This window comes from Ctenopharyngodon idella, chromosome 8 (genome assembly GCF_019924925.1).
Source record: "Ctenopharyngodon idella isolate HZGC_01 chromosome 8, HZGC01, whole genome shotgun sequence".
NCBI lineage: Eukaryota > Metazoa > Chordata > Actinopteri > Cypriniformes > Xenocyprididae > Ctenopharyngodon > Ctenopharyngodon idella.
The window spans coordinates 14,372,210-14,399,464 of NC_067227.1; the positions used below are offsets into that span (position 1 = coordinate 14,372,210).

At 39.5% G+C, this 27,255-nt stretch overlaps 1 protein-coding gene across 4 annotated transcripts; it reads right to left on the bottom strand.

Moving 5' to 3' along the window:
- Positions 1–1,513: 1,513 nt before the first annotated feature.
- On the bottom strand, positions 1,514–27,255 carry ccdc92 (coiled-coil domain containing 92). 4 transcript variants are annotated; one of them, XM_051904399.1, is made up of 4 exons: positions 27,094–27,255; positions 11,737–11,946; positions 9,499–9,540; positions 1,514–3,203 (listed from the first exon to the last, which is right to left on the bottom strand). In XM_051904399.1, the coding sequence occupies exons 2-4, from the start codon at positions 11,870–11,872 to the stop codon at positions 2,326–2,328; spliced, it is 1,056 nt and encodes a 351-aa protein (XP_051760359.1). In that variant the 5' UTR covers positions 11,873–11,946; positions 27,094–27,255; the 3' UTR covers positions 1,514–2,325. The 4 variants fall into 4 exon arrangements, with proteins under 4 accessions (XP_051760359.1, XP_051760362.1, XP_051760363.1 ...); XM_051904402.1 differs by having other exon boundaries at positions 26,962–27,103; XM_051904403.1 differs by lacking the exon at positions 27,094–27,255 and adding an exon at positions 25,517–26,480.

Here is a 27,255-nt window from a genome sequence, read left to right on the forward strand (position 1 = left end):
TGGAGGACATGGTGTCCGTTATTTCCAACTCGTCTGACCATAGAATAATTTTCCACTTTGAAACAGTTCATTTTAAATTAGCCTTGGCCCTCAGGACATGACGGCGCTTCTGGACCATGTTCACATATGGCTTCCTTTTTGCATGATAGAGCTTTAGTTGGCATCTGCAGATGGCACGGGCGGATTGTGTTTACCTACAGTGGTTTCTGGAAGTATTCCTGGGCCCATTTAGTAATGTCATTGACACAATCATGCCGATGAGTGATGCAGTGTCGTCTGAGGGCCCGAAGACCACGGGCATCCAATAAAGGTCTTCGGCCTGGTCCTTACGTACAGAGATTTCTCCGGTTTCTCTGAATTAAGGAACATTGTTTTTAAAGTATTCCACAATCTTTTTCCACACTCTTTCACAGCTCTGCCCATCTTTACTTCTGAGAGACTCTGCCTCTCTAAGACATCCCTTTATAGCTAATCATGTTACAGACCTGATATCAATTAACTTAATTAGTTGCTAGATGTTCTCCCAGCTGAATCTTTTCAAAACTTCTTGCTTTTTCAGCCATTTGTTGCCCCCAAGCCAACTTTTTTTAGACCTGTAGCAAGCATCAAATTTGAAATGAGCTCATTTAGTGGAAAGTGTAAAATTTCTCAGTTTAAACATTTGTTATGTTATCTATGTTCTATTGTGAATAAAATATTGGTTCATGTGATTTGAAAGTCTTTTAGTTTTCATTTTATTCAAATTTAAAAAATGTCCCAACATTTCTGGAATTCGGGTTGTAATCCAGTGAGATTTTTGTATGCACAAGGAGTCTGACAACAGTCGGTATGCGCCACACTGAGATCTGATCTCACCATCATCAGGTCTGTTTGTGATTACATCAAGAAACAGAAAAAACTGAGACTGACTAAATCCAGAAGAACTGCGGCAATGTCTCCAAGATGCTTACAAAACTGACTTTTGCACAGTACTGTACATCATAGAGTAATATAAACAGACACGATTACACTTAACTTGTGAAATATATACAGTATGAATGCTTGTTACGTTAGGTGTGTATTAGCGATTAAGCATTGAGCTCACCTGGTCTCACCTCTCTCTATCTGCAAACTTATAAACCAAATCTGAAAAGTGAAATAGATCAGAATAAACTTGTGCAAATTGAAAGTAATAGAATCTGAAGCACATGCTGTTTTGTTTAAATAACAATAATGAGAACTAGAAGGAATTGTGATAAACAATTCCAAAAACAGCAAACGTCAAGTTTTTAAGGGTTAGTTCACCCAAAAACAACAAAGAGCATTTTCTTACACTTAATATTCACAGAATTATTTACCCTCTGTGTTTAGAATAGGGCAGGAGCCATTTATTCCCAGTATATATTATTGTAGCTCCAACTTTTTTTCACCTTACACAATGAATAGCACAACATCTTTAATTATTTTTATATAGAGTATTATTAATAAACGGAAGTGCAATGAGATTATGAATTGAAGTGACCTCTTTGAGACATTTGATTTCTGTAGGAGTTTAATAAGGAGCAGCAGGATTGTTCACATTAGCCTGTAGATATGTAAGTGAGAGGGGAAGGAGAGTTGAAGGAGAGTGGAGATTCCAGTACTACTGCAGTGCTCATGAATAAATATGAGTAGATATGAATATGCATTAGAACATTAAATCAGCAGGCAATGACGACATTTGGCAATATGTGAGTATGTGTGTTGTTGTTTTTGTGTGTGTGTGTTTGCTTGTACCTTGAGTAAAACGGAGCGGGACATTGATGACGAGAAGAACAGAAAGCGCAAAGAAGATGCTAAGAAGTCAAATGGGAAAGAAAAACAAACATTTGGCATGCTCACAGTTCTCCTTCTCAACTGACGTGAGACAAAGAAGTTATTCAAATGACCATGAACAAAAGTCTTTAGTTTATACAGTGTTGCATAAAAGCAGCAGGACATACAGAAGCTCTTGCTGCCATCCGTAGTCTCTTCATCTTTCGAATTCTCTCACATTCCCGGAAAAACAGTCTTTGCCTAAATCTTGTTCACTTGCCAGTGTGTATTGTTCAGCATTTCCCAAGTTTGTGCTGTGTGATTGTGTTTGTTAGTTGTTTATATCTATCCGTAGTGTATTAAGCTGTGTGTTTGTGTTTTATACGTTTATTGACAAGTTTGTCTGTGATATGTTGATGATTTGAGCATCTGTATGGGTGTGTGTGTGTTTTCACAGTCATAAAGAGTTCTGCATATACTGCATTGGTCTTAATACATCTATGTTTATATACTATCTGTTTTAGGATGTGTAAATGTGCACAATTGTCAGTCTTAAACAGTTCTGTCTGCACCTGAACGTTTGCGAACCACCTGCTCCCCATTGACCTGGTCCACGGCGAGGGTCTCCACCTCCGCCTGTTGCCGAGCTGCGCCTCCACCGGCTGAGGGTGAGCGGTGGATCCGGTGCGCCACTCCTATATGCGCGTTAGCACGGGGATGGGGTCCCTCCCGTGCTGGACTATTCCTAGGGCTCGGAGGCACAGGGATGTGGGCGGGGCTTGAAGGTGCAGGGGGTGTGGTCGAAGACGCGATGGGCGGGATTACAGAGGGGCGTTCCCGCAGCACCGGTTGAGACTCTGCAGCGGCCGCTGGCTCTCTGGCTTGCAGGAATGGTGTAGGATCTGGCATGGCATCTACCGATTCTCTCAGTACCACCCTACGGCCGTCTGCGGCGCCCATCCGGTACAGCTCTGTGTATTCAGAGTGCAGCGGCTGCGAAAGGCTTTTGCGCATGCGTCTGCGAGGAGTCTCGGGTTGCCGGAGGTCCTTGTCGTTTCCCGACGCTGAAGGAGCAGGAGGAGGGGTGGGTTTGAAAGAGCCGACGGGACTGACGGAGGGGCTTACACCTGCCGTGCCGCCGGCGAGAAGGCGTTTTTTGGTAGCGTGGAGCTGGGAGGTGAGGTAGGCGATGGTGCTGGCTCTCTGCTCCAGCTCTCCAGACAGCACAGCCAACTTATGGCTCTTCAACTTCAGCTCATCCAGGTACTTCTTCTCTCGCTCACGGATGGTGTTCTCCAATACTGAGATCATGGCATTCTTCTGCTCCAGATCCCGCAGGAGCTCCGTGTTCTCCTGCTCTTTAGCCTTCAGCTGAGCCTCCAGCTCCTCACAGCGCTGGTGCAGCTCTCTGCAGCGAGCCTCACCATCATCTGAGAGAGAAAAAGACGTTATATGCAAACATTTAAAGGGATGCTATACACATATATATCCTTTGATCCAAGGCCCTTCAAGTCCTGGATGGCCAGTGTCCTGCTCTAAAACTAACCCAGGGGCAGCATTTACGTATAGTAGAGTATGGCAGTTGCCATGCCCTGGTATTGAGACAAAACAGAGGACATAAACAGCTCATGATGCTGCTAGTTCTGTTGCTTGTATTGGCCTTTGGCAGAAATTGCAGCTTTGAAAAGCAAATTTAGCACCATGTCCTAACCAGATGCGATGCGATGCGATTTCCAGCGGCAAACAATTTATTTGTCCAAACCAGACTCGACTCGAGACACGAAAAAAATCAATCAAAAATCAGCCAATCAGAAGAGTGTGTGGGCGGAGCCTTGCAGGAAGCGCACTGCACTTGCAACTAAATGTATATACATTATCAAATTCCTAAATCGTACACCATTTTATGTCTATAAAGGTCATGAAAAATTATATTCAAACTCACATTAAATTCTTTTTGCATGAAATAAAGCACATTTTAGCACCTGAGATTATCATTGTCATACTTTGTATGTTGTTCCAGCCGCAACGCCGCAAAAACAGAAACTGTTCGTAAACTAGAATTGCTGTGTCTCGGCGTTGCGGCTGGTTAGTACAAAAAAATCTGATTAACATGGAAAAGATACATTTTCTCATGTCGCATCTGTTTAGAACATGGTGTAGGCTTAGAGCTGTTTCAGATTTGCATTGTTTCGTATTGTTGTTTCTTCTGAGCATGTCCATGGACTTTTGTCTGCATTTTCCATCCATCCATCTTCAACAGCTTATCCGAGATCGGGTCGTGGGGGCAGCAGCTCCAGCAGGGGACCCCAAACTTCCCTTTCCCGAGCCACATTAACTAGCTCTGACTGGGGGATCCCGAGGCATTCCCAGGCCAATGTGGAGATATAATCTCTCCACCTAGTCCTGGGTCTTCCCCGTGGCCTCCTCCCAGCTGGACGTGCCTGGAACACCTCCCTAGGGAGGCGCCCAGGGGGCATCCTTACCAGATGCCTGAACCACCTCAATTGGCTCCTTTCAACACAAAGAAGCAGCGGCTCTACTCCGAGTTCCTCACGGATGGCCGAACTTCTCACCCTATCTCTAAGGGAGTGGCCAGCCACCCTCCTGAGGAAAACATTTCGGCCGCTTGTACCTGCGATCTAGTTTTTTCGGTCATGACCCAGCCTTCATGACCATAGGTGAGGGTAGGAACGAAAATTGACCGGTAGATCGAGAGCTTTGCCTTACGACTCCGCTCTCTTTTTATCACAACGGTGCAGTAAAGCGACTGCAGTGCTGTCCCCGCTGCTCCGATTCTCCGGCCAATCTCCCGCTCCATTGTCCCCTCACTCGTGAAGAAGACCCCGAGGTACTTGAACTCCTTCACTTGGGGCAAGGACTCATTCCCTACCCGGAGCAGGCACTCCATCGGTTTCCTGCTGAGAACCATGGCCTCAGATTTAGACGTGCTAATCATTTGTTTAGATATAATATGATTACTTGGGAATGTCGTTGTTGTTGTATGGCCAGAAGGAATCATGCCATACCCTAGGTTTTTGTGAAACGCCACCACTGCCCTAACCAAACACAAGCAAAAAAGCTAATCAAGGTGTTTAGAATTACCTGAAATTTATAGGCAGATGAGTTAAAGAGTTAGTTCACCAAAAAATGAAAATTCTGTCATTTATTACTCACCCTCATGCCGTTCCACACCCGTAAGACCTTCGTTAATCGTTGGAACACAAATTAAGATATTTTTGTTGAAATCCGATGGCTCAGTGAGGCCTGCATATGACATTTCCTCTCTCAAGATCCATTAATGTACTAAAAACATATTTAAATCAGTTCATGTGAGTACAGTGGTTCAATATTAATATTATAAAGTGACGAGAATATTTTTGGTGCACCAAAAAAACTAAATAATGACTTATATAGTGATGGCCGATTTCAAAACACTGCTTCAGGAAGCTTCGGAGCGTTAGGAATCAGCGTGTCGAATCAGCAGTTCGGAGCGCCAAAGTCACGTGATTTCAGCAGTTTGGCGGTTTGACATGCAATCCGAATCATGATTCGACACGCTGATTCATAACGCTCCGAAGCTTCATGAAGCAGTGTTTTGAAATCGGCCATCAATATATAAGTCGTTATTTAGTTTTTTTGGCGCACCAAAAATATTCTTGTCGCTTTATAATATTAATATTGAACCACTGTACTCACATGAACTGATTTAAATATGTTTTTAGTATTTAAATCAGGCCTCACTGAGCCATCGGAATTCAACAAAAATGTCTTAATTTGTGTTCCGAAGATTAACGAAGGTCTTACGGGTGTGGAACGGCATGAGGGTGAGTAATAAATGACATTATTTTCATTTTTGGGTGAACTAACCCTTTAAACTGGAATTGGTACTAATGCCTGCAGGACACTGGCTCTCCAGGACTGGAGTTGAAGAGCAATGCTCTATTCCAAAACCCAATGAGCTGCCTATGCATCTCCTAAGATACCTCCTTTAAGCAAAATTACATATATCCAATCTAATTCCAGAAAGCATTGCAAAATAAGCTCAGTGAAAAAATAAATCCAAAATGGTGGAGAATGTGGGAAAGATCACAAATAATCTATTCCATTCACTACTGAAAAGAACTGACAGTTTCAGTGTATTTAAAAAAAAAAAAAGAGAGATTATTTAATCAAATGTTTGTGTGCTGTGTATTGTTATGCTTATTAGAGTATAGCCTTGTTAGCTTAGTAACATGATAACGTGAAACTTAATTTCAAATCAATTGTTGAGTCTCTAGTCTCCACTGCTATTTGTGTGACACATTAGTTTTTAGCTATGTAGAGTGTTTTTAAATTGATCATGTGAGGTTCTGTGATGATTATTATGCCTAATTAGAAGAGAAGCAGTTCACTATGTTTTGGAATAAAGCTATTGTGTTAAATACAAAGTCTGAAATAATGTTCAAATAAAGATATTTCTGCAAACTGAAAAAAAGAAGGAAAAAAAACATTCTACATTAGCCTATAGAGGGCAGCAGTGAACTGTGCATCTGATATCAATAAACAAATTACCTCTGAGAAACTAATGGCTATGAAACATCAAACCCTTTTCCTATACAGGAACAAGAACTCTCTCCTAGCACTCCCTTAAGATCTGATGTTAAGCTTTTGACAAACAGCATTTGTTGTATTATGGGAACAGCTCATTTAGCTTAGCTCAGCACAGATATTATCGATTTCTCCATAAATTTAGCTGGACAGACACTCAAATTGCACTGATAATTCTGATGCATCTTTTTAAACATTACAGCATTTTATCCATTTGGAATCAGTGGAACACTGTCATTTAAAAAAAAAAAATACATTTGTTAAGTTAAATACCATGTTAAAGACATATTTAGTAGCTAAATAGGGTGGGTCTGAGATGGAGCACCTCAGAGAGAGTCCACACAGTCAAGGGGAGGGGGAGTGAAAGGCAGACACTGACAGAGATCCTATCTCCCATTACACTGCTAATGGATATGAAGGTTGAGGGAATAGCATTGTCCTGCTTTACCGACCTTCAGCTTTGCAACAGTCTAAACAATTGCACGCAGGGGAGGATTTCTCTCTCTCATGTACCTTCTTGCTTTCTCTCAATTTAAATTTAGTATGCTTTATTGGCATGACAAAAACTAAACATTTTTAAGTGCCAAAATAAAATAAAATAAAAAAATCAGGAAATTTAACAAAAGATTTAGCAAATCTAAATCAGCAAAACTGATCAAATTAATCAGAAAAAATGTAGCAAATTTAACAAAACTAAAGTGAAACAATAGTAAAATAAAATAAAACAACTCATATTAAAGTCATTCAGAACACTTGACCAGAATTAATGAGGGTCTCAGTTCCATGTAATCTATCTAATAGTTATTAAACTAGACATGTAGCATGAGCTCATTTCGGAGACTGACTCTTTCTCTCACTTTCCCTGACCGCTTCATTACCGCTTAGCAATAGCCAGACCAGATAATGAGGTCACACACAAACACAGTTGGACAACCATAATATATCCACCATGAAACATACTCCAGCACAGTCATCTGAGGTCAAAGTGACAGCTTCAGTATGAGAGAGTGCTTACATGTGGAACTTAAATAAATATACTTGATTCTTCACAATGCTAATGTCACGTGTCACGGTAGGGCAAGGTTCCTCAAATCCAGTGCAGAGTTTAGTTCCAACCCTAATCAAACACACCTAAACAAGCTAGTCAAGGGCTGCACCCGAAAACTTAAAAATTCTGCCTTTGGAGGACGCATTCCAAGGTAGGAAGACATCATCAAGGCAATGTCCGAATCCAAAGCTAGCCTCACTTCCTGTCTCATGAGATGCCTTCATCTGATCGATTTTTGAAGGCAGCATAAATGTATCCTTCGCTGCCTTTGATATCCCACAATCCTGTGCTTTCCATTCTGTGACAGTTGAGCTAAAATATAAAGATGGCGTCTGAAAGTTGCGGTTGGTGGTCAGTTTGTGTGCAAATGTATGTTTTTGACCATTGTTTTCCACTTTTGATGTCATTTCTAGCGAGAAATAACTATTTTAGTAATTAAATATTCAAAGCTCACACTATTTTGCTGTAGATTATTAAACCGTTATGCTGCCTCAGAAGAGGCAAAGGTGCCTTCGTGCGCAAACATTGCCTGCAAAGTCACTGCCTGATAGGGCAGCGAGGCAACAAGACAGCTGCCTAGGTTTTCGGATGCAGCCAAGATCTTCAGAGTTACTAGAAAATTGCAGGTAAGTGAATTTGATCATGGTTTGAGCTAATCTCTGCAGGACAGTGGCCCTCCAGGACCGGATTTGAGGAACCCTGTGGTAGGGAGACAACAGATGTCGCTCTAATCAGCAATCGGCGGTGTAGTTATCTGTTACGGACATGTAGTTTAATGAGAATGAACCATCTGCTGTTACCTCAGTCAAGAGCTGGGTTTAAGTTGGAACACAACTAATCTCAGTTATCATGTAATGGCTGGATTAAGAGTGATGCTTGATCTTTAAAGTGAGAGGAATATGTGATTCTCGTTTTTCAAACCCTCTCGTGTCATTTCTGAACGTCATTCCACATAAAAAACAATGTTATGATGTATGGCAGTGCTGTTGGTCTGAAATATCATGGCTATTGTTAGGAACATGAGCGTGGGGATCTAGTCAGCAGGTTGCAGATGATGCATTAGCCTTTTGCATTAGTGCTGTATTAGCACAGTCATTCATAATCTCATTTCCTGTGCTAGACTCAAAACTGGCTCACATCAGCCACATGCGAGAACACAAACAACAGCCTGTCCAACCATACAGACACTAAACAAATGTGAAACAAATTCATAATACAGTAATATTACACAGCCCTCTGGAATACTCGATTTTGATTGGTTCATTGCAGAAATCTAATCTGCAGATTAATCTGATATAAAAATAAACATTGTGACATTTTTACAGTGTTTTCCTGTTGTTTTCTTTCTGTTATAATGGACTATTTTATTTTTTCTTACTTTTTTGCTATTTTCTTTCTCAATTTAAAAATCAATATCACTATTTCATGTATGTATTTGTTAAGTTGGTGTTTAATAAAGAGGATAATGTACAGTCAGTGTCAGTCATTATCATGTAAAAAACTTTGGAAGCTTTCAGTCTTTTGCCTGGATACTGCATGTTTGTGGGAACTGCGTTGAGTATTCAGATGCCCAAATGTTTCATCAGTGTGTTTGTGCTGAGACTGAAAGGCTAACATATATTATACAGGGTAAAATAAAAAGGGAGAGAGAGGGAAATGGCAGTCCCTGTGGGCAACAGTGGGTCTGTGTATGTGTGTGCTTGCTGGGTGGGTCGCTGGTTGCCAGGTTACAAGGCGCGGCTGTGGTGGTATATGTGCGTTGAGGGACACGGTTCTCTTTCTTTGCGGAAAACAAAAAAGTCTTATTTACAACCTGCTGCAAAGAGGGAGCAAGACGGTGGAATATAAATAAAGAGACTGCCAGACAAAACAAGAAGCTAAAAAGAAATATGAACAGCCTTTCTGCATGTTTCCACTTGGCCTTCCTTCTCTTGGCTGTACGTCCATCTACCAGGCTGTCTGAGATTTCTATTAACAGGTGAATTTTTGGCACATTAAAGCATCCTAGCAACACCCGACACACATAAACACCCTTGCGACCACATGTGAGTGTGAATGCAGACACACAAAGTGTGCGTGAGAAATCTTACCGCCTGGATCTGAGCTCCGCATTGTCAGCTCATATGTCAGGTCTGTGAAACAAAAGAGAGGACAGAGGGAGTGGACAGGACGACAAAAGGAGGAGTGTGAGAGAGGGGGGAGAAAGAGAGAGATCAAATGTTAGACTGGCAGCACAGAGCATCACACTACCTTCAATGACAACAGTTGAAGATCACATGACACAAGTCATCACCTGCAACAGGAGGAGATCAAGAGAGTGAGAGCAAAAACAGAGAAACAGTAACAGAAGAGAGAGTCAACCAGGGATTAAAAAAAACATGTGGGAGTCAAACAACATGAAACTTCAAAATGAAAATTCTGTAGTCTGAGTATTGAGTGAATGTTGACCAGGATTTCATGTTGACTGTTTTGATTTGATTTGTTTTGCTTTGCCGTTTTGTTTTGTTTTGAACCACACACAAAAAGGATTTCATGTTGACTTTGTTTTGATATTATTCGTTATGTTTTGTTGTTTAGCTTTACTTTGCTGTTTATTTTGTTTTGTTAAATTTTGTGTGCTGTTTTGCTTTGCTGTTTTGTTTTGCATTGCATTTTTTGGTTTGTTTTTTGTTTAATGCTGGGCAAACGATTAATCGCGATTAATCGCATCCAAAAAAAGTTTGTGTTTACAAAATATATGTGTGTGTGCTGTGTATACTTATTTTGTATATTTAAATACACACACATACATGCATATATTTAAGAAATATTTGCATGTATATACTGTACATACTGTATATTTATAAAATTTATATTATATGTGACCCTGGACCACAAAAACAGTCATAAGGGTCAATTTATAAAGATTTACATCATCTGAAAGCTGAATAAATAAGCTTTCCATTGATGTATGGTTAGTTAGGATAGGATTATACTTGGCCGAGATACAACTATTTGAAAATCTGGAATCAAAATATTGAGAAAATCGCCTTTAAATTGTCCAAATAAAGTCCTTAGCAATGCATATCCACTCACAAAAATACATTTGTGATATATTTACGGTAGGAAATTTATAAAAAATCTTCATGGAACATGATCTTTACTTAATACCCTAATGATTTTTGGCATAAAAGAAAAATCGATAATTTTGACCCATACAATGCATTGTTGGCTATTGTTACAAATATACTCGTGCGACTTATGACTGGTTTTGTGGTCCAGGGTCACGTATATAAATATAAATATTTTATTTATAAATATAACAAAATTTTCTTAAATATATACATGCATGTGTGTGTATTTATATATACATAACAATTATACACACACACATATATTATGTAAACACAAACTTTTATTTTGGATGCGATTAATAATGAATCGTTTGCCCAGCATTAGTTTTTTTTTTCGTTCTTTTTTTTCTGTGCATTAATGAACCACACACAAAAGGACCAGGATTTCATGTTCAGTTTCTTTTAATTTGTCTTGTTTTGTTATTTTTATTTATTTATTTATTCTTGTTTATTAATGAATCGCACACAATAGGACCACGACTTCATGTTAACTTTAAAAAACAGCCATGGAGATTGGAGTGTGAAGCACCATTGGATGAGGATCAAGCCTCTATGAGATTAACTGTATTCTCCCAGGCCTGAATATTAATCCCTGTGGCACTGTTTTACTCTATTAAGCATGGAGAGGTGACCTGGTGACAGGACTGCATAAGATGTACGTGCAGTATGTGTCTTTAAGAAAGTGCCAGAGACTTATGTTTGGTTTTGATGCAGATGTTTAAAATACACCAAAGTGACCTCAAGATGTCAACATCATTTAACTAATAGCAGAGCTGCTTGTCATGCATGCCTGTCATGTAATACACAGGCTTTGAAACATTTCATGAGGGCAATTCATATGTGTGGGTGAGTTCAAATCCAACTCGAGTCACATCCTAATCTCATCCTACCCTCGTCGTCCTCTATTTCCAAGTTGTCCTCTGAATAAAAAGTGTCAATAGTCCAAAATAAAATAAAAACAATACAAAGTGATATAATAATAATCAATGCACTGTACATTGGAAATAACTTATCTTCATTGCTTAGTAAAACAATTTTACATACGCAAGTAAATAAATAAGAATTTGAACCATTAAATAAATTAGACACTCCATTTTTAATGATTATAGTGCTTTATTTACTGTAGACAGTTTACAAATGAATAATGTATGTGTGTATGTATGCTGTAAGTGGCAGTCACTACATGTTGCTCAGTGTACTGGCATGTGTGTGTACCTGTGCAGTGCTGTTGTAGGCGGCGGATCTCAGCGTGAAGGCCTTTCAGTGTGTTGGCATGGTCTTGCTGCAGGAACAGCAGGTTCTTCTGCGCACTGTGCAGTTGATTCTCCAAGGTCACACTCACCGAGGCCATTATGATGATACACGGTCACACTCACATGTATAAATAAACTCACTCACACGAGCACACACACTAGGCCAGGACACCTGTAAACATAAGAATAGAGAATACTGATTTGAATATACCAAATATTCAGCCTTATGACAGTTATTACTCAATTACATAAAAAAGTTCCTGCTGAAAGTGATATAAGACAATTAGATGCCTAGCTCCTTCTTTCCAAAGCCCACCTTACAATGAGACTGATATTAAAATTATCAATACTGATAAGATGATAATTATTTATTATTTATCATGTTATGACCAAGAGCTGGCTGATCTCAAATAAAATATACTATTTTAAATAATATTAAATACATTTAATTTAAATTATTATTTTGTATCTAATATTTTATATTATATATATCTAAAAGATTTGCTAAAGATTACCTTATATATATATACACATACTAGGGGTGTAACGGTTCACGGTAAAAAAAAAAAAAAAAAAAAAAAAATCAAACCGTACCGTTCTCCACACACGGTTCGGCACACGCTCATCTCATATCTGATGACGCATATGCATCCATAATATGGATTGTTGAAAATAAATAAAACAGACAAACAGAGTTAGGCTAATGTATGTTTCTGTCAATGGATACATAGGCTTCGCCTAAACTTTGTTCGATGCGAGTGCCGTATGCTCTGACCAGTCATTTACGCCGTCACCACCCGGGTGTTGATAGTGCGCGAGCGCAGGTGAGACCTGAACAGAACACGTTGCTATCTGTGTTTAGACTAAACTCATTTAAGCCTTGCTAATTTAAACATTCAAGAGCAAGACACGATAGAGAACTCGCACGCATGCTGTGAGAAGGTTTGTGCACTCATCTGAAGTGCGCACCTGGAAGACTCTTTAAAGTCTTGAACGGACAAATTCACAAAAATTATGTCATCATGCCCGTCTTGGTGAGTATCCTAGCAAACATAGAAGGTTTTGTCTAAACACTCGAGAAAGAAGCATGTGTTCAGTCTCAGTGTACATGTCTTAAAGTGACAGCAGCCTAATATTCCTGCTGTCTGTGTGTGTTTTTAATGTTAATCAAACAACAAAAGACAAGGAAATCACACATTGCTCTTGACTGAATAGCTTTTGTAACTTAATTAATAATTAATAATGGTTAATCTTTATTTAATTTATACAGTGAAGATTATATGCAATGTTGTTTTACATTTGATTAGCTACTTTATTCTATTTCGGTAGCTGAAAACTACTGTTAGATACCTGAAAAACCTGAAAAGCTCTGTTTATTTTATTTATATCTAAATATAAATACTGTACTGTATTCTACTGTATTTATTTGTGCTGTTGCTTGTAGTTTGATTATTTGTTCTTATTTTCTTTATTTTTTATTTGACGGTAGTCCTTTTTTCCCTGAACATAGCACAAACTGAACTGTACGGAAACCCTAAAACCATGATAAAAACTGAAATGTGAGTAATTTGAACCGTTGCACCCCTAACACATACATATAAGAAATTATTAAAAATAAAAAAATTATCTAATAATATCTGTCTATTGTGAACCCCAAATTAATAAAATGCAAAATAAATAAATAAATAAATAAATAAAAATAACATTCTTGCATGACAATCCAAATACTGTATACTTCAACTACAGTATGTCTCAGCTTTCTGCTACCTCCTTTATAGTGAACATGCAAAACAACTCAAAAAGTTCTTTAAAGTCTTCTTATTATCTAAAAAAGAATTTCACTGTGGTCTGCAGTCACATTTTTGCAGTTTAGAGAGTCAGGGCTGTAACAGACACAGGTGTGATATTCCAGGACATCTAATTCATATCTGTCAGATACTGTAATAGGGGCATTTTCTGAGTGTCATACCATTAAAAATATCACTTACAGCATCTTTAACTAAACCTCACATCATCATCAAGATCTCTGCTACTCTGTAAGTCCCAGAGTACATAACACAACTTTAAAATAGTTCAAAATAGCACCCCAGTCACTCTTCCTACAGGCGCATGAGGTCTCAATGTCTGTGTGACGGCAAGCTTCTTTAAAACAGCACATGCCAGTGCTGGCTAAAGCTACACTCAGATGAGAGGTTTACACTGAGACAAATGCATGTCTGATGCAATGGAGTGACAGCCATGGTGAGGTCAGAAGACTGTCACACTCATACATAAACACAAATACATTACACCAATCAAATTACGTTTACCCCGGATATCACAATCCCTTCCCAGAATCGTCGTTCCTCTGTCTGAGAGGACAAAGAGCTATATTTAGCTAATGACACCATAATGGTTTGACATTACGTAATGCCTTTCAGATGAGGCAGAGAAGTGAGGGAGAGTCTGTAGTCAGATATGTGGGAGTATTGATTTAAGGGGGTGAATGCTGGTTTCCACAGACCCTGAACTGCTCAGGGATCATCTCCCGTCCAGAAGAGCCCTTAAAGAGGTCATATCATACATATTTCATCATTTTATTTTTTTCCCTTGAAGTTTTCTGATCCACTTAAAATGTAAGTAGGGCTGGGTGGTATTGAACATTTATGGTATATATAGCAATGATGTGCTGCTGATTAAAATTAAGCAATGTCATGCTTCTTATCTGGTCACTATTCTTTTATTAAAGATCGTGTTATTTGATTAGCTTTGTGATCCTTTCTTGTCTCATGACTATAGAAGCTTTAATAAAGTCATTTAAACTTGAGTTGTAAAAACAGTGCTAAAGTTTGTACAGTAAGTTTGTGTCATCCATTCATGGCATTTTTCAAATATTAAAATATAGAATTATAAATATAAAAATATACAGTATGCACACTACTGTTCAAATGTTTAAGGTCAATAAGATTTCTTTTTGTTTTGAAAGTCAGCAAAAGTGACAGTAAAGACATTTGTAATGTCACAAAGATTTCTAAATAAGCGCTGTTCTTTTTCACTTTATATTCACTGAAGAATCCTAAAAAATGTAGCAGTTTTCACAAAAATATTAAGCAGCACAACTGTTTTCAACACTGATAATAATAAGAAATGTTTCTTTGGCACTAATTCAGCCTATTAGAATGATTAAAGGATTATGTTTTAAAATTGCATTATAAAAACTATTTTAAAATTGTAATATTTTACAATATTACTATTTTTATTCTATTTTTATCAAATAAAAATACAATACAATGCTTGGTGATTTTTTTATTATTTAATTAAAAAGATTTTATATAAATTATCTGGTCATATCTGAAATGTAACTTTGTAATGTTGTTGTGTTTCTTAGTTTAAATAAAAATAAAACTTTTTGTAGAAGTTTTGCATTCTGAAAGTTACTTTGTGATTACAGTACATCAAACTCTTGTCCCTTATTACAAAAACCAAATAAACGTCAATTTTTCATATGACATGACCCTTTTAAAAACACTCAGCCTAATATATCATATTCCAGTTTGTACTTCCTAAATTAAACTCACTTGTGGGCTAATTTTTTAATCTAACACTATGTTTCATTTTTTTCTTGCTTCAGCCAGAAGATAAAAAGTGTCCCATTCATGACTTCTTAAGAAAGGCTTTGATTTAGAAAAAGGGTGCTCATAAAGCCCTGTGTAATATGAATTATTAACAGACATCTTACTGCCTCCATCGTTTTTCGGCAGAATCTCTCCTCTGGGTGCACTTCCTTCTATCTTGATAATGCAAAAGAATAAAATCCAGCCCGTCAGAGAGACAAAGGCAAGAGGAGAAACACAAAAATAAGAGAAAGCTCCTTGGGTATGATGAGGGTCCGCATTGCTAATCATAATTCACAGTCATTCTGCTATTTGACAAAAATGAGCTACCTGCTCTCATGGGGAAAAACGTGACTCTACAAAATGTGAAAAATGTTACTGCGGGAACAAACTGCTGCCGTTTCCAAGTGAAATGAGCACTAGTGGCATGGAAGTGCTACAACTTTAACTCCCATGATAACACAAACAAGATTAGAGTGAAAGATTATCAGTTAATAACGACCTTAATTGCAAAAGTTTGAATTTTGGCTTGAAAAATTACATTTAAATCTAAGATTATGATGAGGATTAGGGTTAGGACAAAATACATTCATATTCAAACACTATTCAGACTTTCAGTCTTTATAGGAGAAAATCAAAATCATTTTCAGCGCCACACAGTGGACATTTCATCTGGACACTGCAGCGATTTTTACATGCAATTATTTCAGGTTTACAACAACATCTGCGTGGTCACGTTTTTCTCATGAGATCTAGTTGAAAACGAGAAAAAGGAGCAGCCAAAAATGGTAGTGTTGTTGATCAGAAGACAGGAGCAGATGCCTTAAACACACTCTCACTCTGACAGACTAACCACAGCCCTCCACCAGACAGGCACAACAAAAGGAAGACTGGAATCACTCTAAAGACTGAAAGGGAAAACAAAAACACTGCGGGTTTCCAGGGGGGGGAAAAAAAACATGCATATATTTGAAAATGGATGGTATGACTAAAAAGAGGATAAGAAGATGTTAGAGTTAGACTGCTAGTCAGTGGAACTCATGAAAAGCCTATGAGCATGAATGAGTAATGGCAGGCTGAGGGTGCGGCAAAGAGAAGACTTCAGTAGACTCTGCCCCGCTATTTTATTAATTCACTTGCTGTCTTTCCTCCTGTGTCCTCTCTCTTTTTCTTGCATCTCAATTTCTCCTCATTCATATATCACGCCATAAAGATGCAAACGTGAAGATTTACAGAAACAAAGAAAAGCACTAACAACAAGCAGGGTTGGGCAATATTCAGAATTAAAAAAACAACAACAACACTTGCTTTCAATTTATGAGTGAGAATTGAATGAGTGTGAACCTGAAATAAGTTGCAGCACCACACAGGAAGTTGAATTAGAATTACAGGAATCTACTGATTTGATTTTCATTTGTCCAACACCAGTTTTGTGACAAAACATTAATGCTATAATTATGAATAATTATAAATAATCATTAATGATGTCTTTAATAATGTAAGCTTGCTTTTTGTTTTTGCATCCATTTTGAACAGTGGTGGTTCAAGAAATGAAAATTGCTTTATTAAATATAATGACTACATACACTACCGTTCAAAAGTTTGGGGTCGGTATACGGTTTTTGTGTTTGTTTGTAATGACTAAGGCTGCATTTATTTGATCAAAAATAAATGTATACATACAAATAATAATTCAGGTATTACAATTTGAAAAAAAAAAAATCTAAATGAATATGTTTTAAAATCTAATTTATTCCTGTGATGTCAAAGCTGAATTTTCAGCATCATTACTCCAGTCTTCAGTGTCACATGATCCTTTCTAATTCTAATATGCTGATTTGCTGCTCAAGAAACATTATTATTATCAATATTGAAACAGTTGTGCTGCTTAATATTTTTGTGGAAACTTTTTTTTTTTTTTCAAAATAACAGCATTTATTTGAATTAGAAATCTTCTGTAACATTATAAAAGCCTTTACTAAAAATATTAATTTCTTAAAAAAAAATTTATTGACTCCAAAATTCAATCAAATAATATTTAATTGTCAAACATTGTTTATTATTAATATCAATTAATGTTTCAAGAAATTTCCTATGTGTTCTTGTTTTTATAAAATGTTTAATGGTAACTACAAAACATCTCGGTTACAACTGTAAACTTGGTTCCATGAAGAGGGAATGAGACACTGCGTCGAAGCGCGATTGTTTCGTGAAGCACGTGTGAAATTCGTCCAATGGTGTTACGAGACGTCAGAGACGGGTGATGTCACGACCAGGAAACTATAAAGCATGCCCAAACAGTGCAGCGCTAGTTACTAATAGGCTGAAGTAAGTCGCTGACAAGCACGCCGGAAGTATGGCAGGGTGATGCAGCGTCTCGTTCCCTCTTCAGGGAACCAAGGTTACAGTCGTAACCGAGACGTTCCCTTTCAAGGGAACTCACGCTGCGTTGAATGACGCTGTGGGAACGTCTATATCCACACCGCCATAATGACCAGTGCCTGTCTAGTGTGAAATCGTACAAAGCACTAGGATGAGAGAACCTGAACCCCTGGTGTAGAGCTCTCGTCCTAGTCCAGGTCTCATCCTAGTCCAGGTCATCCAGGTCGTAGAACCTTACGAATGTGTGCGGTGAGGACCAGCCTGCCGCATCACAAACATCTTGAAGAGAGACTCCTGACAAGAGAGCCTTAGAGGCAGCCATACTCCTAATAGAGTGGGCTCGGACTGACATGCAAGGAAAGATGGTGTCCCCTCCACAGACCTTGAGTGGAGCGACCCGCTAATATCACTCCCCATCCTGTGAGAGAAGCATCCGTTGTTAGCATCTTGCGACAACAAACAGAGCCTTGGGATAGGAAACAGGGTTTCTTCCACATTACCAAGGCACGTAAGCATCGCCGCGTGACCTTGATCATGTGAAAAGGATTGCCCCTCGGGGAAAACCCCCTGGTCCTGAGCCACCACTGTAGGGGTCTCATGTATAGCAAGCCAAATGTATCACGTTGGACGCTGCTGCCATCAGACCCAACAGTCTCTGAAACTGTTTTACAGTGAGTGACTGGCCTAGCTTTATTCGGTTTACCGCTGACAGGACTGACTCGATACGTGCAGGGGATAGACGTGCCTGCATCGTAATCGAATCCCATACTACGCCTAGAAAAGTGGTCCTCTGAGCTGGAGAAAACACACTCGAACTCTTGGCGTTCAACCTCAACCCCAATCTTTCCATGTGAGTGAGAACGACATCTCGATGCCAAACCTCTAGCTAATGCGACTGAGCTAAAATCAACCAATTGTCGATGTAGTTCAGAATGCGTATGCCTTGAAGACACAGTGGTGATAGTGCTGCATCCACGCATTTGGTGAAAGTGCGGGGTGATAAAGCTAGACCGAATGGAAGAACCTGATATTGGTATGCTTCGCCCCTGAAAGCAAACCTCAGGAACTTTCTGTGTTGTGGAAGGATGGATACATGGAAGTATGTGTCCTTGAGATCTATCATGACGAACAGTCCTCAGACCTGATTTGTGTTATGATCTGTCTCAAGGTTAACATTTTTAATTTGAGCTGCATGACTGACTGATTCAGATGACGCAGGTCCAAAATGGGACACAACCCTCCATCCTTCTTTGGAACGATAAAGTAAAGGCTGTAGACACCTTTATTTTCTGTCGAGGGGAGGTATACGTTCTATGGCCCCTTTACCCAAAAAAGTCTTTACCTCTTGTTCCATAATCAGAGCTTGCTCGGGTTCCATCACTGTGGGTAGGACTCCCATAAATCTGGGTGGGCTAGACCCGAACTGAATAACCCTGTGTGTAACCCTTTTCAACTGTGCGCAGGACCCACTGAGATATATTTGGCAGTAGCTTCCATGCTGCCAGAAAATCTACTAAGATAACCCTCAGAGGGTGCGAGTTTCCGGACAGACGATGAGATATGTACTCGCTGGAGACCGCTGTGCCCTGAAGCACACGAAGTGGCAGGGTTGGCAGAACGGCCTCCTGAGGGCACAGAGGGGAAATGGGCACCATATACTGTGGTGCTGACCACTTCCAGCATCTCTTTCTCGCAGCCTTCTTGGTGATAATGACGGTCTTCAGATCTGTCCTACCCCTCGAAGGCTGCAGTTGAGAGCGCCTTTTCGATCACACTTCTCTCTGGGGGGAGCTTGGGAAGCGACGCTCTGCTTTTGCACACCACGGTGCGAGGAACTGGCTTACGATATTCGGGGCTGCTCCTGCTCAGCAGCCCTGGAGACCTGAGAACGGCGGGGAGAAGCTTCTGGAATGCCGCCGCCTGCTTACTGGCCTCCTGGAACCTCTCGACGACTGTGTTGACAGCATTGCCAAAGAGGCCAGGGGGCATTAGTGGGGAGTCCATAAGGAAACTTTCTATTTGATGGCACTATGATTTAACCAAAGGTGTCTCTCTGTGGCCACCAGGGCTGCCATAGCACAGCTGATGGACCTGGCAGTCTCCTTAGTGGCTCTGAGAGAAAGATCTGTGGCCCAGCGCAACTCTGAACCTGTGTCAGGGCCAATATCCCTGCCCTCATCAAGGTCTCCAAGCAAGTCAGCCTGGTAGGCTTGCAGCAAGCTCACAGTATGAAGGCAAGCTGCAGCCTGGCCAGACACTGTACATGCTTTGCCCACTACAGCTGATGTTGTTCTGACTGGCTTGGTGGGCAGTGTCGGGGCCTTTAGGGATAATGCAGTCTGAGGGGAGAGATAGCTGGCTAGCATCTCTTCCACCTTAGGCATCGCCCCATATCCATGTTCACTGTGGCCAACTATAGTGGAATAGTGAGATGTTTGTGCACTATGTATTCTATAGGAGACCGTTTTTTTTCCATGATCTCGACACCTTGGTGTGGAGATTGGGGGAAAAAAACGGAAGGCCCCGACACTGAGGTTGCACTCGCGAAGGCAGGAAGCATTAGTCCAGTTTACTTTTAGGACGAACATCCTGCTTCTTAGCTGCCCAGACGATGTTTAATTTGGCAACAGCATTAGTCACAACCTCAACCAGTTCCTCATATGCAGGAGAGTGAGGTTGCAAGTCCTCAACATCTTCTGCCTCGATGTTTTCGATATCCAACTCCTCAGAGCTGGACATCTGTAGCACCGGTGCCTCACTCAGTGCAGAAGGAACTGCAAAGTGTGCTTCCTGACACTGAGAGAAGGCACTGGATCTATCAAGTGAGGGCAGAGATAGGGCTGGGCCTGTCTCTAATCCCTCTGATAAATCCATTTGCGATCCCCATGATCTATATTGCCACTGTGCCTCGGCAGCAGCGGGACCCGAACCCAGGGGAACTCGAGCCTGAGCGCTCTTCTTAAAGAGCGGCAGGCGGGAGCGGAGCGTCCGTAATGGAAGCTGTTCACAGTCTACACAGCCAGCACCCTCTAGCGTTGACTATGCATGCTTCGCTCCCAAACAAACAATGCAAAGATTGTATGTATCTCCACCCGTGATGTAGCATGGGCAAGAAGGAACACACAACCTAAACTGCTGTCTGCTCACCATATTATATATATATAACGATAGGGGGTAGACAAACAACAACAAATAAGAGATACCTCAATGCAAATTTGAATTACAAAATAGTGCACAACCTTGACACTGTAAACACTGTAAAACTCCATATTGCTTATACACACATTCTGATGGGGAATCTTTTTTTTTTTTTTCAAAATCAGTTCTTCCGTGTTATAGGTTGACACCTACACAATCCACTAATAACATCCGTTGGGTGTCATTAATAGCACATCTGATCTTTCCTAGCCCAGTGCATACAGACGTTACACACAGTCAGAATGACTTTGCCACGGTCAAACCTGCTGTGCTTAAAAAGATTAAAAAAAGTGTTTGCTAATGCTCAAGACGGCAGCTACATAACAAAGGACATTGACAGATGACCTCCATTACTTAAAGACAGAAAGAGAGAGACTGCGAGGCTCCATGGAGAAGGCGAAAACTCTAAATAATTTATGAATAATGAAAAGTGAAGTCAAGGAGTTTGTATGCCTACTATGAGTAATACTAATAATAATGTAAAACTGCAAGTGATGGTGTCACCTAGTTAATCACATGAGCACTTCATAAAAAAGAGAACTTCCGAGCACCCACCATGACAGCATAACAACAACATATAATGAGCTACTAAAATTTGGTTCTGCTTGAATTACAGCAGCACTTGAGTTGCATGAACTCCAAATGTTTGTGTAAAACCTCATGATCATGTTCTCCAGCCTGTTTTGAGAAGATCCAAAGAGCATCTCGAGCTTCAGGGAAAGCAAGAACATCTGAATGTCTGTACAAAGAGTCACATGATCAATGTCACAAATTTACTTTGATTAGTGACCTAGAAAAAGTGCAGAATCTGAAATATTTCTTACTCATTTTACATAATAACATTTGTTTGATTTAAATTTTTCAAAATTCTAAAATTCTAAATTAAGACTTAGAATCTTAGATTTTTAATGTGGACAGACTTTTGTTCAACCCAGGCTCCTTGGAAAAACATACTCTCGCTTCGCGGCACTTTCAAAATTAAATGTTCAGTGAGTGGAACTAAGAGCTTGTTCGGTTTTATCCAAAACAGATGAACATAAATCTGGCAATGTTGTAATACATTGGTTGCTGCATGTATCATCGCAGTTCGGAAAGGTAATGTCCAGTGAGTGTCACTAAAAGGTTAAAGGTGCAGTAAGCGATTTCTGAGAAACACTGTTGATATTTGCAATTTAGTCTACACCCAAACAAACACACCCCTCCCTTCATTGCTCCGCCCCCAAAATAATGAACACGCTATGCAACACAGGCAACCATTAACAATTGGCACATTAGACAATTCGAGCAAGTATGGATGAATCAGCTGTGATTCAACAACAACAACAGCATACCTTGGTTCTGTGAAACATATAAAAAACAATGTTACTCACGTATCGAGCAGAGACAAAGCAGCCTCTGCGTCCTTTTTCAGGCCTTCCCACTCTCTAACGTCTCTCCAGCGCTGGAAAGCTTCTCCAATATTAATGGGGATCCTGGCTCTTGCCTGACCGTAACCCTTCTTCTTCCAATTATATTCCTCTGACCTTTTCCTCTTTGGTAATATCTTAGCTATCTCTTTTCTACAGTCTTTAAATGTCGCTCTTGTGCACTCTCTCTCCTCCTCCATCATGAATGTATACGCCCCCTACTGCTGATTAGCTACAAGTGTGTTTTGGTGCTCTGTGGATTGGTCCATGGATTGTTTTTTTTCTCCTATTAACACAGTCAGAACTATGTACAAACACTTTTTTTTTCTACACACACAGAACAGACATCTAGCATCTAAAAAAATATATAATTATTGTTTAGGTGTTTATTTAAATTTTCAACAGCATTTCTCAGAAATTGCTCTATAGAGAATGTATAAAAATATACAGAGCTACTGCAAAAACAGAAGTTCAAACACAAAATTCTAAAGATGGCTGTAGGGCTGCCCCCTAATAGTCGACTAATCGTTAGTCGAATAAAATAGGCTTAGTCGACCAAAAATTTTATTAGTCAGTTAGTTGCAGAAAAAAAAACTTGTGGCAAAGTCACGCAATCTGTGAGGGACAGACTGTTAAAGGCGGGTCCTTGTGCTAATTACAGCATGTCGGGCAGGAAATCTAAACGTTCACCTATCATCCATCGACCTCAAATATGGCTTATCATCCGAAACTTAAGTAGTAGCAACTTTACATGGCTGCTCGCTCTAACATTAACCTAGATAAATGTGCGCTATTATTAGGCGCATATCCAAGTGTTTGTGCATTTCCAAGTGTTACTGCATGACATGGAGGCGCCGACGCGATCACTTGCATTTTTTCATGATAACAGTAGAAACAACTTAAAATACTCTCTCATTTTTGGTCCTACAGATAAGAGTAATACATTATTTAAAACTGTCTACTTTTATTTGTGTAAACTCACAATCACAAGAAAACATTGTGCCTTTGTAAAATAAAGAAAACAAACGGGATGCGCTCTCTGTGTCTCTGTCTTCCTGAACTGGAGTGTGTCATAAAAATGAACCGAAATTCAGTGTATAGGCTACTTGCCTTACAGACAAGAGAAATATATCTATAGAAAGCTTGAAATATCTACTTTTAAACAAACCACTTCAAATCGAAAAGAAATACTCTCTGCTTATGTAATCCATCTGAAAGGTGCATTTCTCTCTATAGGAGCGTCTATGCGGAAATAGCGAGGCAGCATCGTCAACTTCATCTTTGCAGCCTCAGACACTGATTCAGAAAACACTAGTTTATTAATAAATAATTAAAATGTCTCCTTGCTATTTTTTCCCGACACATTGATAATCCTCACTTTTGCCTGTGCTTTGTGGCAAAGCAGTATGTGACAAGCTTGAGTGCGGAATTGGCTATATTACGCCTATAGATATTAAACGCTCATTATGGTTTAGTATTCTCCTCAGTATATATTTAAGTAATTAAATTAATATAAAAGTGCGATTAGTCGACTAATGGCTTAAAGGGTTAGCTCACCCAAAAATGAAAAAAAAAAAGTGATTTATTACTCACCCTCATGTCGTTCCACACCCATAAGACCTTTGTTCATCTTTGGAACACAAATTAAGATATTTTTGATAAAATCCGATGGCTCAATGAGGACTGCATCTCCATCAAGACAATTAACACTTACATTGCCCAGAAAGCTACTAAAGACGTATTTAAAACTGTTCATATGACTACGGTGGCTCAACCTTAATATTATAAAGCGACGAAAATGCTTTTTGTGCGCCAAAAATAACAAAATAACGACTTTATTCAACAATATCTTGTGATGGGCGGTCCCAAAACACTGCTTCATGAAGCTTCGAATCTTCACGAATCTTGTGTTTCGAATCAGAGGTTCAGAGCATTAAAGTCACGTTATTAAACGAGGCTTTGTTACGTCATAAGTGTTTCGAAATTTCAATGGTTCACGTGACTTTGGCAGTTTGATTCACACTCCGAACCTCTGATTTGAAACAAAAGATTTGTGAAGATTCGAAGCTTCATGACGCAGTGTTTTGAGATCGCCCATCACAAGATATTGTTGAATAAAGTCGTTATTTTGTTTTTTTTGGTGCACAAAATGTTTTCTCTTCGCTTTATAATATTAGGGTTGAACCACCGTAGTCACATGAACTGTTTTAAACACGTCTTTAGTAGCTTTCTAGGCAATGTAAGTGTTAATTGTCTTGCTGGCAATGCAGGCCTCACTGAGCCATCGGATTTTATAAAAAATATCTTAATTTGTGTTCCGAAGATGAACGAAGGTCTTACGGGTGTGGAACGACATGAGGGTGAGTAATAAATGACATTATTTTCATTTTTGGGTGAACTCACCCTTTAAATGAGTCGACTAGAAAAATCTTTAGTTGGCAGCAGCCCTATGGCTGTGCACTTGTTTCTCTGGCGCATAAGGTCTATAGAATTTAAAATAATGTACCACCTACACTAAACCCTACCCTAAACCTAACTGATAGGCTATTGTTAACAAAAGCAAAAGTAATATGCTTGGGTATTATACCCAAGCGTTCTGCAAGAGCAGTGTAGTACCAAGTGAGCTACAGAGCAAGGAGCTGATTATGTGATGCAAGCTTGCAAAGTGACAAAATATATTTGTTTACAAATGTATTAGTTTGCAAATCTTGCACTATATGGTAAAAGTGTTTTGAGGTAATAGTATTGTGCAAGGAACCACATGAATATAAGTCTTTATTAAATCAATAATCTGCAATCATAATTTGTGTCATAATGAAATAAAAGTTGCTGGTGTTTCACTGCCAATAGCGTTCCTTTCAGCTGGAAACTGTAGTGAATAGTATACATACATGTTTGGAGTTCTGCAAAAATGTAAGTAGAGGCACGTTTTTCCAATGAGCCCATGTTGTTTTTGGATCCCACTGGCAGCTTTCTTTAAAGCGTCTGACCATTATTCAAGTCCTTAATCCTATTTGGCATTTACCATACACTATAGTCTATACATTCACACAATATTACCTAATATTAATAACCAAATCATAACACACTGATGAGGCATCAAGAAAGCATCAGAAACAGAGTGCACCCCATCACCATCTATATCCCATATCCATCTGCTTACCGTAAATTAACCGTTAAATCACAGCACTGACCATCCTTCAGAAGTGATATTCCACGGCATATGTGACGACTCACTCCCTCACCCCTCCTTTAGGAGCCATTTATGGGCTGGTAGACATTTTAGAGTGCTGATGCTGACATTTGCTCTGATCTGACTGGTGTTGGTCCCTACAGTCAGAGGGTGAGGCCACCCCCGCCCCGCGCCACATGAGACAAAAGAATCCCCCTGACATTAGTACTTAACTCTGTTGTTCTTTCTCCCCATACTGTCTCTCACTCTCTCCCTTAACAGCTCTTTTTCTTGACCTCCAAATTCTCTCTCCTCTCGCATTAATAATCAATGAGCTGCAGCGTTAGAGGAGACTCTAGTCTTAGTCCTGATAGTCACTTCGCACACACAAACATTCAACATCCAGTGCTTTGGAGAGGACCAGCCCTTGAGTCACACCCACTACTCCTGCATGACGTAAGCTATATGATGACATATTACGCACAGCACAAAAACAGCAGCAGGTTAGTAGCAACTGAATATCAGTTGTTATTATTATAGATGTAACTCCTTTTCGTTTCAATTAAATAAATCACTTATTACAGAATATTAAGCATATATGAAGAAGACAATACAAAAATCATGATAAATAAAATGTGGGACTTTCATGGCAGCATCTGATTGGCCAATGCACATCAACACATGCACGTGAGAATGGCTGGAAATGAGCAGGATCGTAAACAGCACCTGCATTGCGGACAGCGCAACGATCAACGAGATAAACCACCATCCTGAAAATTAAAATAGGTAGCTACATCAGAAGACGTTTAAAAAGGCTAGAAACACAAGACGGTGTCTGTTGCGCTTTGCTCAAAACCTGTGAACATTAAAGAAACGACAGCACGTGTTCAAAACACTGCATATGCATCTGCTAAGTAAAATCAATAGGTTTTCATTTAACAATATCATTTTAATAAACCAAAGTTTGACGCATTAATACAAAAAGATTATGAAAAGACAAAACATTCAATTACTTCAAAGCAGGTCTTTTTTTAAATATATATATATATATATATATATATATATATATATATATATATATAATAGTAATAACCATAATAAATAGATAATAATCATGATAAATAATTAAACATAATCTAAACTGCATTTCGCACCAAGATATATCATACACAACATAAAAACAACAACAACAAGCAGCCAGAATGTGTCAATGTCAATAACGTGTTCAATGACATCTTTATGCCACTTTATAACACCCATCTTCTTCACCATCGTCTCTACAGTAGTTACTGTCACAATAATCAGCCACCGGCTCATTCGAGTCGATTAATGATCTCATCCGTCTGAAAATACGCAACAAACAACAACAACCGCTATCAGCTGCATACTTGAAATATCCATGCCAGTAATGTTTTCAAAATCATGTAGTAACCTACAGTAGTCATTCTTTGAAACACATCGCTTGTTTCAGTCAGCGGCTCGAGCGCGAGCAGGTGCAGCTGAGATGAGACCTGCCCCTCCGCGCGCATTACACCGGGAGCGAAGCGCAAGAAGCGGCCGACACCTACCAGAAAGACAGGCTGAGATTAGTGTATGTCTGATGGGTAGAGATGGGCTTGGTTCTGCTGTCTGCGGGCTGCTGAGAGGAGAGGTTTGCGGGGGGTTTTCTCCTCGCTAGGGCAGAGAGAGAGAGGGCTGTGTCTGTCATCTCCCGGAGATACAACACTAAA

Excerpts from the sequence above, each read along its gene's own strand:
- ccdc92 (XM_051904399.1), bottom strand. The coding sequence starts at position 11,872 with ATGGCCTCGGTGAGTGTGACCTTGGAGAATCAACTGCACAGTGCGCAG. Across the intron at positions 9,541-11,736 it reads CCTACAACAGCACTGCACAG|ACCTGACATATGAGCTGACA; the intron begins GTACACACACAT and ends TTTGTTTCACAG. Across the intron at positions 3,204-9,498 it reads GCGGAGCTCAGATCCAGGCG|ATGATGGTGAGGCTCGCTGC; the intron begins GTAAGATTTCTC and ends TTTCTCTCTCAG.